General features: G+C 37.8%; 1 protein-coding gene across 1 annotated transcript in view; it reads right to left on the bottom strand.

Moving 5' to 3' along the window:
* Positions 1–14,465, bottom strand: part of VEGFC (vascular endothelial growth factor C) — an 86,992-nt gene continuing 72,527 nt past the window's right edge. The window contains exons 4-7 of the mRNA XM_018042109.1: positions 14,035–14,186; positions 3,972–4,078; positions 3,352–3,685; positions 1–503 (exon numbers count right to left, since the gene is read on the bottom strand). Coding sequence (XP_017897598.1) covers positions 389–503; positions 3,352–3,685; positions 3,972–4,078; positions 14,035–14,186 — 708 coding nt within the window. The 3' untranslated portion in view covers positions 1–388. The remainder of the gene's footprint in view (positions 504–3,351; positions 3,686–3,971; positions 4,079–14,034; positions 14,187–14,465) is intronic.

The raw sequence follows: 14,465 nt of genomic DNA, 5'->3' as shown, positions 1-14,465 counted from the left end.
CAGCTTATAATACAGTTTTCATTTTATTTTAAACATATTTTGCATGATATAAAAATATTGATCACAGTGAGCTTTACCAGTTGTTATTGCTATAAAAATGAATGCAGAAACAATATTTTTAGTGGAAATAAATTATGTAGTCATTATTCTTTTTAAAAAACAATCACAGGAGAAAAACCTCAGCTATTTGGTCATTGGCAGAAAACCAGTCTTTTAAAGAGGTCTTTTGCAGGTGAGCTCCAGTCCATTTCTGTAACATTCTCCACGTGGTTCAGGAAACTGACTTTTGTCTTTGTTACCCGGTCCACAAAGTCTCTGTGTTCATAGCTCTAACATGGCAGCATGGTTTCCCATGATAGAACAATGACGAACTAGAAAAGATACAATCTTAGTTCACATGTGGTCTTTTCCAATATGAAGGGACACAGCGACATACTTCTTCACTAAATGAAAGTCCCTGTTCACAATGCTTCACTCGATTTGTACATGGTCGTCTGTAACAACTAGAGGAACAAAGAAGGACAGACTTCTGTTAAAGACCAAGAGATGAATTTGTTATGCTACAAATGCACTTTTGTGTTTTTCTAAGTTTCAGACTGGAACAAAGTTACTCATTTTATCATAAAACGGTTGTCCAGTTTATAAATTGCTAAAGTTTGTGCCTGGAATTTCCAAATTTAAGAGGGATGGAAAAAACCTTAAAAAAAAAAAAAAGTCTTGCTTGCAGAAATAACAAATGGAAGAATGGGGTGCTGTTAGCATTCATTCTTTTGAAGTGTCTGTGTTTTATAGTTGAAAGTAACATAAAACAGAAATTTTGAAAGTGAATATTTACGGTCTGCCGATTTAGCGTGATCATATAAGCGTGGCAGAATTTTCAAGAATCTGGGACTTGGTTGGAACCCAGACGTCAAGGAGATTAAACCCAGCCATTCTGGCAGGGCTGTAGTCCACAGGAGGCCCCACCCTTACTCTTAACTTGGGCTGGCAGCTGGCTGCTACACAAGGGTGGCCAGCCTCCCTCGTCCACCTGGACTCCACACAAAAACAGTGCGGGCCGGGAGAAGGCACAGGGAGGGACAGTATTCACTGTGGGGGAGGTTCCTCTCCCCCCACCCTCAATGTCCAGTTTCTAGCGGTGATGAAAGGACAAATGACTCAGCAGTCAATAACATCCACAGCCCTGTTGCTCCAGTGAACAGAACATCTTTGAAGGACTTTCTGAGGGATGAGTATATATAATATGACCATCGAGAAAAATGCAAGGCCATCTGGAAATCAGAATGTACCACAGAAAAACTACAACTAGGGTTTTGAAATATCATTTCCTTTGCTCCTGAAAGCATATCTAGTTAAAATTTTATTTATTTCATTTCTAAATACAAATGCATTAGTATAGGGATACTGGTAATCGTTTACTAAAAAGATATGATTTTCAGTAATCAATGAAACTTGCTGACTAAGGTAATGAATCAGAATAGATACTCTGCCCATTATACTTTTAGAGTAAATATGATGAGAAAGTAAGGAGTATGTATTTTTTCAAAATATCAAACTATCTTTTTTTTTGTTTCAGTATATGCATAAAATCTGGAATTATATGCTTAGAAAAATGAACATGGAAAGAAATTCAGTAAATAGAAAGCCATTAAGAAACAATGTATTCTGTGAGGAGAAATACGATAGAGACGTTTTCTCTAAGTTAATGTAAGAACTGTGTAGAAAAATGTAATAACTGGTTAGTTTTATGTAAACAAAAATTTAAGGCTTCTCACTGTAAACTGGGTTCACTTGGATTCAATGTCCAAAATGGTTTAGTGATCTTTAAAAAGATTTAGTATCTATATTTTTCTATAGTTTTGGTATATCCTTTTGGTAATTAGAATAAGATATGCAAGTAAAACTGGAATATCATTGCTAAAAAAATACTCTAAAGAGGAAACATAAGGATTCATATAAGGTTTTCTGAAATGGCAATGGAAGAAGAGATACCTAGGTTCATGGAAGCCTCCTCATGCAGTAGCTAACATGTTAGTGTGGCTGGGTCATCAGAAAGATGAACGGAAACAGTAACACAAGCTCTTGAGAATCAAAAGAAGGACACTGTTTACTGAAGACAAAAGTAACGATTAACATTCATATAGATACCATATTGTAAATAATGGAAGGTAAGCTTTAAGTCATGTGGGGGTTATCACCGTCTGTAAAGAGTTGGTGGAAGAAGAGAACCCAGTGATGGTGACGGAGAACAGGTAGAGAGAAGACTAAAAGGACGATCCGGAGAGCACAGTGTTCTCTCGGCCCAAACAGAAAGCCCAAAGAGAAACTGCAGTAAGGCCGGATTGTTTGTGAAATCTGACAGTGAAAGGGCTACTGAAACCTTAAAGGAAGCTTAATCATAGAGTCCTCAGGGCATAACAGGATTACAGCTGGGGGAATAAACAAGAGATCAAAGAGGTGAACAGATAAATGCAGAATGACCCATCATGGAGCAACTCAGAAGACGAGGACAGAGCTTGTTGCTAAAGGAAGTTCAACACTGCAGTAAGAAATGCCAATAAAGAAACTCGAGAACTTTTTTAAATTGGAGGGAGAGAACAACAGAGTTGAGGACATTGAAGGTATGGAAGAGAAGGGGCGTGATTGGTGGAGCGATGCTGAAGCAAAGTGGGAGGCCGTGTCAAACACCTAGGGCTGGCTTATTCTCGGATCAGAGGAAGAAGGTCAGGGGTGAACACTGAAACGGTCTGAGTCCAGGAGACTCTTTTTTTTCTGTGATGAAGGAAGCCAAATCAGGTTTAAGGAATGCCTTGAGTAACCTTTAACAATGTGTTAATATATTTCTCTAATTCTCCTTAAATACTTAGCTTCACTATTTTCATTTCTAGATACAATTCCACGGTAAATGGTATTATCCTACCCTTTGTGAACTTCGCACAACATTTTCTGCACTTAGAAAAGCTGTCCAAAATTACATCTGACTGCACTGTCATTTTTGGTGGGGGCAGGTGTGCGCTGCCTGGGTGTATGTTGAAGATGCTCGAGAAATGACTGCCCTATGCATCTGTCATCTAACTCCTGTTGCGAGCTGCTCTCTTAGCCTCTGGGACAAGGACTTAGTGCAGTCTGAGCTTGGATCTCCGTTTGGTTTCCAGGGATCTCATCTTGCTTTTTCAGGAGCAAACAGTCTCCCCAAAATTTAGCATTGTTTACAAAATATCATAATTCAGCTTACAGAACTTAAATGGCCCCATTGTAACAAACCAGTGTTTTGGCTGAGAAAATTGCTTTGGATTGAGAAAACTATTTCCAATATAAGAGAAATTAATACTCTTTATGAAGGTTTCTTACCTGCATGTTTGATGCTGAAACTTCTTTCCTTTTAAGAAGCATTTCTGTGGATTTTCTGTACATTCACAGGCACATTTTCCAGGGTTTAAGGGCTGATTTCTTGGGCAGGTTCTTTTACATATGCACTGGCATGTGTTCTCATCAAATTCTCTGTTGGCCCCACACGTGTTAGGGAAAAGTTTGTTTTTACAGACACACTGGCATGAGTCTCTGTCTAGTTCCTTGTGGGGTCCACAGCTGGAAGCTCGAAGCCCCCCTCTGCAGACGCATTGACAGGTCTCTTCATCCAGCTCCTTGTTGGGCCCACAGATGTCATGGAATCCGTCTGCAGAGTCTAGACAAACACAGTCAGGACAGCTTTACTATCCCTTACTCGGTTCTGGGTGTGGAGTGAAACAATGAAGAGCACTTAGAAGTGTCTTCCTTTCCACAGGTAGGTTCCTTTACAGAGATGTTCAAAACAGTACCAGAAGCAGAAAGTGAAGCAGAAAGTGTCCTATTTTGTAGTGACTGATTTCAAAGCTTGAGGATGAATATTGTACATGTGATTTTAATATTAGGTATTTGTTAATCAACAGAGAGACCCTTGGCATTTAGTCTTAAAGCATCATTTGGCTTACCATCTCCAGCACTGGGGGAAAAAATAAAATCCTGCTGAGCCAGGCATCTGCAGACGTGGTTATTCCAAACGTAATCTGCGGGGCATGTCTTGTTTGCAGCCTGGCACCTGTGGAGAGACAGGTTAACAATAAGGGGTAGATGGACGGGATCATCTCTTTTCTTACCTGTGTATTACAGAATCAGTGATGCTTATGAAAGTGTTAAGATAATATAAGAATACATACAACAAAATGCAAACATTCCCTCTCAAACTACTCCCACCCACAGGTGCTGTCCAATCCTAATGGTTTTATATAATTTCAGATTCCTCTTTTTAAGGCAAATACATTTATTTGTATGATCACACAGTTTTAGTTGATGAGAAAATGGGAAAAAGCCTTTCATATTATTCTGAAATTTCCTTTTTCCATTAAATGATCTATTATGGAAATCTTTATATGTCATTTCATAAAATTTGCTCCATTATCTCTATTAGTCCACAAGTGGGTATACTATTACTTATTAATCTCCTGTTGGTAGCCATTGGAGTTTCTTCCAGATTTTGGGTTTCTAAACAATCCTACAGGAAACGTCCTTATACATGCATTTTACTGACTTATTTCTGAAGCACAGATACCCATGACTGTAAAGGGCCCATTAACACAGAGTTCCCACTCCACACACCCCAGAAAGGAATCAAAGGTCATGTTTTTTACTGTTACCTGTACACAGGTATTCCCTTTTTGAATATCATCCATGCAGTTTCATCCTCAACTTTGTCATCCCCCACACAGTCCCCAAGTCACACCCTTTCTTATGTTTCTTAAAATATCTTTCCACACCCACTTCTACTGTCTTGGTTCCTACTCATGATTTCTCTCTTGGATTTTTTCAGAAGCTTCCTCTCCACTTTTTCCAACTCCTGTTTTGCTTCTCTGATCCACCTACTATATTGCCACCAGGCTGTTCTTTCTTTCTATCTCCACAGCCCAGCATTACAGTGGTACCTAGAAGGCACACAACAACTTTTCGTTAAATGACTGAATGAAGCAGAGCATAGTGTATTATATGCTTCTTACACTAGATATATATGTCTTTATTTGCACTCTGGTACGTGAGTTGCTTTAATTGAGAAATTATATAATCCATTCAAAATATCCTACATTTCCTAGCACAATGCTATCACATAGAAGACTCAACATAAATATTCATAAATGAATAAACACTGAGTAGAAAAATCTAGGGTATTACTTTTTAATCATAAATGGCTCCCTCCATTAAAAGAGAGTGTCTATCATTAAAGGGACCCTAGAAATTCATGGAATTCAACCTGAAGGAAAATAAAAGAGGAAATAATTGGAAAAAAGAGAATATGGAAACATCAATATAAATATTGATATTTAACCATTTCTGTTAGAGATAATCTCTTCTACCTGTGGAATTTATGATATTTTTTGGTGCTGCTGATATTGAGACTTGAAATCTTTTTGTAAATACTAGAAATGATGCGCACTATTGAGGAAAGCATGGAGGTAAGAAAAAGAGACACTTTGCTTTTTATCTCTCTCTGGCACTTTTTAAGAAGCTGTTTTGCTTTGTATATGCTAATTAACATTTCCAAGACTCGATTTTCCACTTGTAGAATGTTAGTAAAAATAGAAGCCAGTAATTGTTGAATGCTTACTGTATGTCAGGAATTGGGTGAATATTTAATACAAATACTGATTATAAACATCACTACATGTCTATGAGGTAGATCTGTCATCATTACCATCATTGTTATTTTAGTATGCTATGCTATTATAATCTTAGATTAACATGCAATATAGTATCATGTTGTTGAATAGATAGTGAGGATTTGATCATAAATGTTATGCTATATGAACATTTCAATGTATATTTAATTTTAAAAGTGAGGAAAATCTGTCATAAAAGTTTACAGAACTTAGCAAAACTCAGAGAGCTAGTGAGCAGAGAATGAATTTTCAAACCAGGAAGCCACCTGCAGGAAGCACCCTCTTCTTTGGTGTCTGCCATCACGGCAGCCACCTGGCTTCAGGAGTTATGAGCATGGGCCATGGGTGGCAGATACATGGTGCATGGTAACATTTAGTAAAATTAAAAAAATATCAATGTAACATGCATTGCCCTTTGACTCTGAATGCTCAGAGGTTAGAGGCAGTCAAGCTCATCTTTGTTCTTCTCTCACAGTACCCAGAAGACACATTCTTTGTCCAATCCAGAAACTCCATAATTATGTTATGAATAACTCATTTTGCAAAAGATTCTTTTAATTAGTTATACTTTTTCATAAATAATGTAAAAAAATGATCTGCTACTTAGTTAACATCATAATAATGTAAATGTAACACCAAACATTTAGGAAAGACAAGACTTGTTATCTTGCTGGGAGTGGTGGGTGGGAGCCAGGGTGGAGCAGAAATGGGAAATTGTTGCATCTGAGCGAAATTTCAGTCTCTGTAGAAAGGAGTGCTGGGAAGCCCTCCCTGGAAGGAATATAAAATCTTGACTTAAAGTGTCACCAGAAAGGTTTGAAGATATCTACCACTAATTTCAAAATTATAGTTAATGAAAGGGTCTTTTTCACTTGGCATTAGAAAGAATCAATTTTACTGAGGAATAATTTGCCCACAATAAAATGCCTACATAGCTCCTCTTTTAAATTCATTGCCTTTTCCCAAATTTATACACCTGTGTAACTCTCACTAGGGTTTCCGTGGTGGCTCAGTGGTAAAGAATCTGCCTGCCAATGCAGGAGACATAGGAGACATGGGTTTGATCCCTAGAAAGATCCTCTGGAGAAAGAAATGGCAACCCACTCCAGTATTCTTGCCTGGGAAATCTCATGGATAGAGGAGCCTGGCAGGCTGCATTCCATGGGGTTGCAAAGAGTTGGACATGACTTAGTGACTAGACAATGATCTTCCTTCCTCTGAGTCTAGATTATATTCATTTCTTCTAGGGTTTCATGTAAAATGAATCACATAGTATGCATTCTTTTTAGCCTAGCTTCTTTCACCCAGCTGAATGTTTTTGAGATTCGTTTATGTTATGCGCATCCACAGGTCATTCTTTTTAGACTGCTCAGTAATATTCTACTGTATGGATATAATGGAATTTGTTTGTTCATTCACCTTTGATTGCTGTTGGTTTGTTCCCAGTTATTGGTTACAGAGCTTATTTGTCTACAACTTATGATATGGAAATATGTTTACATTTCTCTGGGGTAAATACCTAGAAGGGGAAGTTATCAATCATATTGTAAGTGTGTATTTAAGCTCATAAGCATCAGCCAATATATTTTACAAAGCAGTTGCACAATTTTACATTCTCATCTGTGATTCCCATTGTACTACATCAACTCAAACACTTGTTTTTCTCTGCCTTTTTATTTTAGCTATTGTGGTGGCGGTTCCTCTTAACTCTTGTTAACAAAGGCAATGATTTCAAAACATAGTTATGTATTCATCATATATCCATGATCACTGTGGTAGTTTTCCAAATAATTGTGGGTTACAACTCATAATAGGTTGAGATTAACATTTTAAAAAAAGAGAACAATAGGAAAAAAGTATGTAAGTGCACCATATGTAATAAGACATGCATTCATAATGAGAAAAATATCATCTGTAAGAGGGTAAAAATTAGGTATTGAGGAGGAGGAATCTTGGATCTGACAATGATTTCTGGCTCTCCAAAACCAACAAAGTCTCACTCCTTATTATTTAGTTTCTATTAGGTTTTATTGGCTACCACACAAGCCTTGGCATGGGAAACAAATCTAAAGTGTATACAAAGTAAGGCTACAGAAGTACAATGAGTAAATGGCTGTAATTGAAAGAATTCCTCTTGACCAACTGCCTTATCTCAAAGTCATACAATGAGTGGTGCCTGTGGGCCGCCCTGTGGCTTCTGCTTGATCCGTTTTGTGTGAAACCTGAGCTTTGAGAATTAAAGAGTTTACATTTATTAGTTAATCCTACAAAAGTTAATCAAAACAGCACATCAGATGCAGAGAAGAAAAATTGTTGACACTCTCTACAAGAGTATCTAGTAGCTATACAGGTTAATTATTGTTTTCTCATAGAAAGCAGAAGTTCAAAAAAGTTAATTTCTCAAAAAATTTTTTAAAACTTACTTTTAAAAATATTTTACTTTTGCTGGAAAATGATTATTTTAAATGTTCAAAAATTTTTATTTGTATCATATATTTATGTCAGTTGCTACTTGCCGTATGTCATTTGATATATTACCATTTATAAGTAAATACATTACTTTATATGTTTCCCAGCACGTAGTTATAAAGTTATATTCAGTATTAACAGATTTTACGTTGTTATTTAACTTTTCACTATAAAATTTTTATCTTGTCCTTTTTAATCCTATACTGAATAAAAAACAAAGCTTTATATTTCCTCTTGAATGTATAAAGCCCAGACATATTTAAGATATATAAAGAGATGTAAGTATGTCTATGGCATTAAAATTTCATGGGGTAGGTGATTAGGAAAAAACGTCTATAAAAGGATTCTTAAGGGATATAATGAAAAAAAAAGGTTGAATAATGAAGGAAATAATTTAAAACAAAACTTTGATTTTTATAGTTTTATATGGCTGCATAACTACTTGTAGAGTAATATAGACATCTACTTTAAATTTTATATATATTATGAATATCACAAACATATATACATAGCTCAGTTCAGTTCAGTCTCTCAGTCGTGTCTGACTCTTTGCAACCCCATGGACTGCAGCACGCCAGGCCTCCCTGTCTATCACCAACTCCTGGAGCGAACTCATGTCCATCTAGTTGGTAATGCCATATACACTGTTAGATATTGCTATACACACAGTTTTGTGTGTACTGGCTTGGAATATAAAATACAATTCTTAATTTTATGCAGTAAAACACACTGAAAAACACAGAGACAAGGAAATGAATTCAACATGAATCTTCATGATGATAATAAATCTGCCCTTTAATGACTATCTCTCAGATGCTGGACACTGTTCTCAGCACAGTAGGAGTATGCCGCATTTTCTTCAACCCCTTTTATATCTTTACATTTTATATATAAGCAAACTGAAATTCAGAGACATGAAATGCCCAATCTTAAAACGCTAATTAGTGGCAGGTGTCATTCAGCTCTGGTTTACCCCAAGACTCAAGATCTTTTTGCTCTTTTTGTCTCTTCTTGACCTCGAACAGCATGCAGTGTGGAAGTAATGATGAAAACATGAGTAAAATACGCAAATGCTGTGAGATATATACAGATGAGTAAGTTATTTAGCAAGCATTTGTTGATGAGTGTAGTATATGTGTTTACAGTCCCAAGTTTGCAGTGTGATTATCTGCTTCATTGGTAAAATAAGGCTAATCCTGCCACCAGCTTCACAGATGTTTTTGTGCGTATTAAGCGAGACAATGTCTGCTGGGATCTGAAGTAGGAATGGCTCAATGATTCTTAAGTGTTATGAGCTGGACATTATAGAACACATAAACCTGCCTAAAATAATCTCACAATCCAGTTTAACATGCAACTTTTACAGAGCCCTAAAAATCTGTGCAAGAACAGAGTAAATATAGTCATTGCTGTGGGTATTCAAGAAGCAAAAGGTGCCTGTGATGCTTGGACAAGACAAGGGCAGGAGAAAGACCTCCACCTGAACTCTGAGAAACAGATAGGATTTTGGAAAGGCAGAAAAGAAAGGAAATTTATTTTAAGCCAGGCCAGAATAGAAACAAGATACAGAGCAGGAAATAAGCTTGGTCTTTAGGGAATCAGACTTTGTGAAACACAGACTTGGAGAAGAATGGGAAGCAAAACAAGAAAGGAAGGCTGATGCCAGATGACAGAGGTGGAAAAATAGGTGTCCAGTTCTTTGGGAAGTTGAAAGTCACCAAAGGATTCTGGTCAGGTGAATGAAATGATGCCTTTTAAAGCTTACTTGTGACATTACTCAGGAACTGGAGACATATTTGGTATAAGAAAGACAGTACTGAAACCACTGCATTAAATCAGAAATCCATGGAGAATGAACTAGATGGGATGGCAATGATGGAAATGAAATGGTCAGTTTAGGCTGGAGTGGCTGTCTCCCCTTTCCCCCAAAATAATCAATAGCATTTGGGTATGATACAAGGAAAAGAAGTAATTAGTGACAACTGTGTGATTCCAAGGCCTCAAAGAATGTGAAAGATCATTACTATGAATAATATAGAGGTAAATAAACAGACTTAATAAGTCTTTGATTCTGTACCTATTACATCTAATATGATTATAAATAAATGCAGTTATATAAAAGGCTGGCACTAGTGGTAAAGAACCTGCCTGCCAGTGCAGGGGATACAAGATGTGGGTTCAATCCTTGGCTTGGGAAGATCCCCTGAAGAGGAAATGGCACCCCACTCTAGTACTCTTGCCTGGAGAATCCCATGGACAGAGGGGCCTGGTGGGCTACAGTCCATGGGGTTGCAGAGTCAGACAGAACTGAAATGCATGCATGCATATAAAAGGGACTTCGATAAAATATTAATTATAAGCCAGCAAAATGCTCAGATCTTGCATTGTAATTCTGGAAACCATTAGCACAGAGATTATGACTGAAGTGCTTAGATTAGATGACTTGCCAGGGGACACAAGTGACTAGAACCCAGTACTGTGTGAATGAAATTTCTCTACTACTTCAGGGAGCCATTGTCTGCACTTGCATAAGCATGAATTTATTCACAGATGCCTGTAAGATCTTTTCCTTTCTGTCAGTTAAAGTAGGCTACCCAAGAGTTTTACCTCAAGTGTCTCTGGAAAGGTAAGGACTCCCACCTCTCACACTAAGTAAAGCAGCACAAAGAGATGAAGCAGGGGAAACTGGCATTAGCACACCACGCTTAAGGTCAAGTCCCCTAAAAGGGAAAGTTCCTAAGAAAGTTTTTGGTGATGCATATGTTTATTCATCAATTTATTTATACTTTTGTTATAAATGTTGGAGTTATACAAGGTTTCTTTACACGCCCATGCTATATGCCCTGGCCGTCCTAAAGAACAAAGTGCTGTGTTCTCATCTGGAGATAGAAAGTTCCTAGGCCTCAGGTGGCAATGTGTAACGATTCGTTATAAACTGTTCACAGAGTCAATCCGTTATGCTCTATCCAGGCTGTTTATGAGATCTAATGAAACATATGGTGCTGTATATGCTAAACCATAAAACCAGCTTAAAAATAGGATGGGAAATAATGTTGAATAACAAATATCATAGCAAACACCCTCTTCCAACAACACAAGAGAAGAAAGACTCTATACATGGACATCACCAGATGGTCAACACCGAAATCAAATTGATTATATTCTTTGCAGCCAAAGATGGAGAAGCTCTATACAGTCAACAAAAACAAGACCAGGAGCTGACTGTGGCTCAGATCATGAACTCCTTATTACCAAATTCAGACTTAAATTGAAGAAAGTAGGGAAAACCGCTAGACCACTCAGGTATGACCTAAATCAAATCCCTTATGATTATACAGTGGAAGTGAGAAATAGATTTAAGGCCCTATATCTGATAGATAGAGTGCCTGATGAACTATGGAATGAGGTTCGTGACATTGTACAGGAGACAGGGATCAAGACCATCCCCATGGAAAAGAAATGCAAGAAAGGAAAATGGCTGTCAAATAGCTGTGAAAAGAAGAGAGGCGAAAAGCAAAGGAGAAAAGGAAAGATACAGGCATCTGAAGGCAGAGTTCCAAAGAATAGCAAGAAGAGATAAGAAAGCTTTCTTCAGCGATAAATGCAAAGAAATAGAGGAAAAGAACAGAATGGGAAAGACTAGAGATCTCTTCAAGAAAATCAGAGATACCAAGGGAACATTTCATGCAAAGATGGGCTCGATAAAGGACAGAAATGGTATGGACCTAACAGAAGCAGAAGGTATTAAGAAGAGGTGGCAAGAATACACAGAAGAACTGTACAAAAAAGATCTTCATGACCCGGATAATCATGATGATGTGATCACTAATCTAGAGCCAGACATCTTGGAATGTGAAGGCAAGTGGGCCTTAGAAAGCATCACTACGAACAAAGCTAGTGGAGGTGATGGAATTCCAGTTGAGCTATTTCAAATCCTGAAAGATGATGCTGGGAAAGTGCTGCACTCAATATGCCAGCACATTTGGAAAACTCAGCAGTGGCCACAGGACTGGAAAAGGTCAGTTTTCATTCCAATTCCAAAGAAAGGCAATGCCAAAGAGTGCTCAAACTACTGCACAACTGCACTCATCTCACGGGCTAGTAAAGTAATGCTCAAAATTCTCCAAGGCAGGCTTCAGCAATACGTGAACTGTGAACTCCCTGATGTTCAAGCTGGTTTTAGAAAAGGCAGAGGAACCAGAGATCAAATCGTCAACATCTGCTGGATCATGGAAAAAGCAAGAGAGTTCCAGAGAAACATCTATTTCTGCTTTATTGACTATGCCAAAGCCTTTGACTGTGTGGATCACAGTAAACTGTGGAAAATCCTGAAAGAGATGGGAATACCAGACCACCTAACCTGCCTTTTGACAAATCTGTATGCAGGTCAGGAAGCACCAGTTAGAACTGGACATGGAACAACAGACTGGTTCCAAATAGGAAAAGGAGTACGTCAAGGCTGTATATTGTCACCCTGCTTATTTAACTTCTATGCAGAGTACATCATGAGAAATGCTGGACTGAAAGAAACACAAGCTGGAATCAAGATTGCTGGGAGAAATATCAATAACCTCAGATATGCAGAGGATACCACCCTTATGGCAGAAAGTGAAGAGGAGCTAAAAAGCCTCTTGATGAAAGTGAAAGAGGAGAGTGAAAAAGTTGGCTTAAAGCTCAACATTCAGAAAACGAAGATCATGGCATCTGGTCCCATCACTTCATGGGAAATAGATGGGGAAACAGTGGAAACAGTGTCAGACTTTATTTTTTTGGGTTCCAAAATCTCTACAGATGGTGACTGCAGCTGTGAAATTAAAAGACGCTTACTCCTTGGAGGAAAAGTTATGACCAACCTAGATAGCATATTCAAAAGCAGAGACATTACTTTGCCGACTAAGGTCCGTCTAGTCAAGGCTATGGTTTTTCCTGTGGTCATGTATGGATGGACTGTGAAGAAGGCTGAGCACCGAAGAATTCATGCTCTTGAACTGTGGTATTGGAGAAGACTCTTGAGAGTCCCTTGGACTGCAAGGAGCTCCAACCAGTCCATTCTGAAGGAGATCAGCCCTGGGATTTCTTTGGAAGGAATGATGCTGAAGCTGAAACTCCAGTACTTTGGCCACCTCATGTGAAGAGTTGACTCATTGGAAAAGACTCTGATGCTGGGAGGGATTGGGGGCAGGAGGAGAAGGGGACGACCGAGGATGAGATGGCTGGATGGCATCACTGCCTCGATGGACGTGAGTCTGAGTGAACTCCGGGAGATGGTGATGGACAGGGCGGCCTGGTGTGCTGTGATTCATGGGGTTGCAAACAGTTGGACACAACTGAGCAACTGAACTGAATTGAACTGAACAAATGTTTATTTGAGAGTGGATATGAAAAATATGAAGAAAGTTTTTTTAAAGTATTAATATTTCAATATTCAATCCTTGCTGAAATAAAAAATATGAATTGATATGTTGAGAAAAACTAATTGAGATGGAAGAAAGGCAACTAAATGCTATAAGATATAAAATAATATATTCATGTTTACTTTTTGTTTTGGGCCAAAAATCTTAGGACTCAAATGCTTTTAGTTTTAATATCCATCTACAAATTTGCACACCTGATTGCATGAGTGTTTAATGTTGGTGGCATGTGTGTCTTTCCACAGAAATACTTACTTTATATGGGTAAGCTATGTTGTCTATAACATAGATTTTCCTGTTTCAGTTTAATTTTATGTTCACAGTGTATTTTCAAATTTGTCTTCTGTTTTATTTGATAGAGAAATACAGCATATTTCACAAAAATTCTTTTAATCAAATGTGTTTACTTGGAAATAATTTTGTGTTAGTAGAGGATGCAGAAAGAAGCAGATCAAAGTCATACTCACTGTGGTAGTGTTGCTGGCAGGGAGCGTCTAATAATTGAATGGACTTGTCTGTAAACATCCAGCTTAGACATGCATCGGCAGGAGGTGTGATTGGCAAAACTGATTGTTACTGGTTTGGGGCCTTGAGAGAGAGGCACTGTAATTTCAAACAACTACAAAGAAGGGACAAAAAGAAAAAAAATTATATAGATACTATAAAGCATTTCTGTGGTAAATGTTGGAGCCCCAAAAGTGCAAGTTTAACTCTTCATGATTAGGGAGTGCCACATAATGTATGGAGGATGCTAAAGTTTTTGTGATTACAAGGAAAAACTATTTTCTGTCAAATCAATATCCTTTATCAGAACAGTAAACAGTCCATGTGCTTATCTCATGCCCCTATTATTAAGCATATTAGAATTTTGATAACCAACTAATGATTACCGAGATGT

This window comes from Capra hircus, chromosome 27 (assembly GCF_001704415.2).
Source record: "Capra hircus breed San Clemente chromosome 27, ASM170441v1, whole genome shotgun sequence".
Taxonomy (NCBI): Eukaryota; Metazoa; Chordata; class Mammalia; order Artiodactyla; family Bovidae; genus Capra; species Capra hircus.
This window is presented reverse-complemented; position numbering and strand designations above follow the sequence as displayed.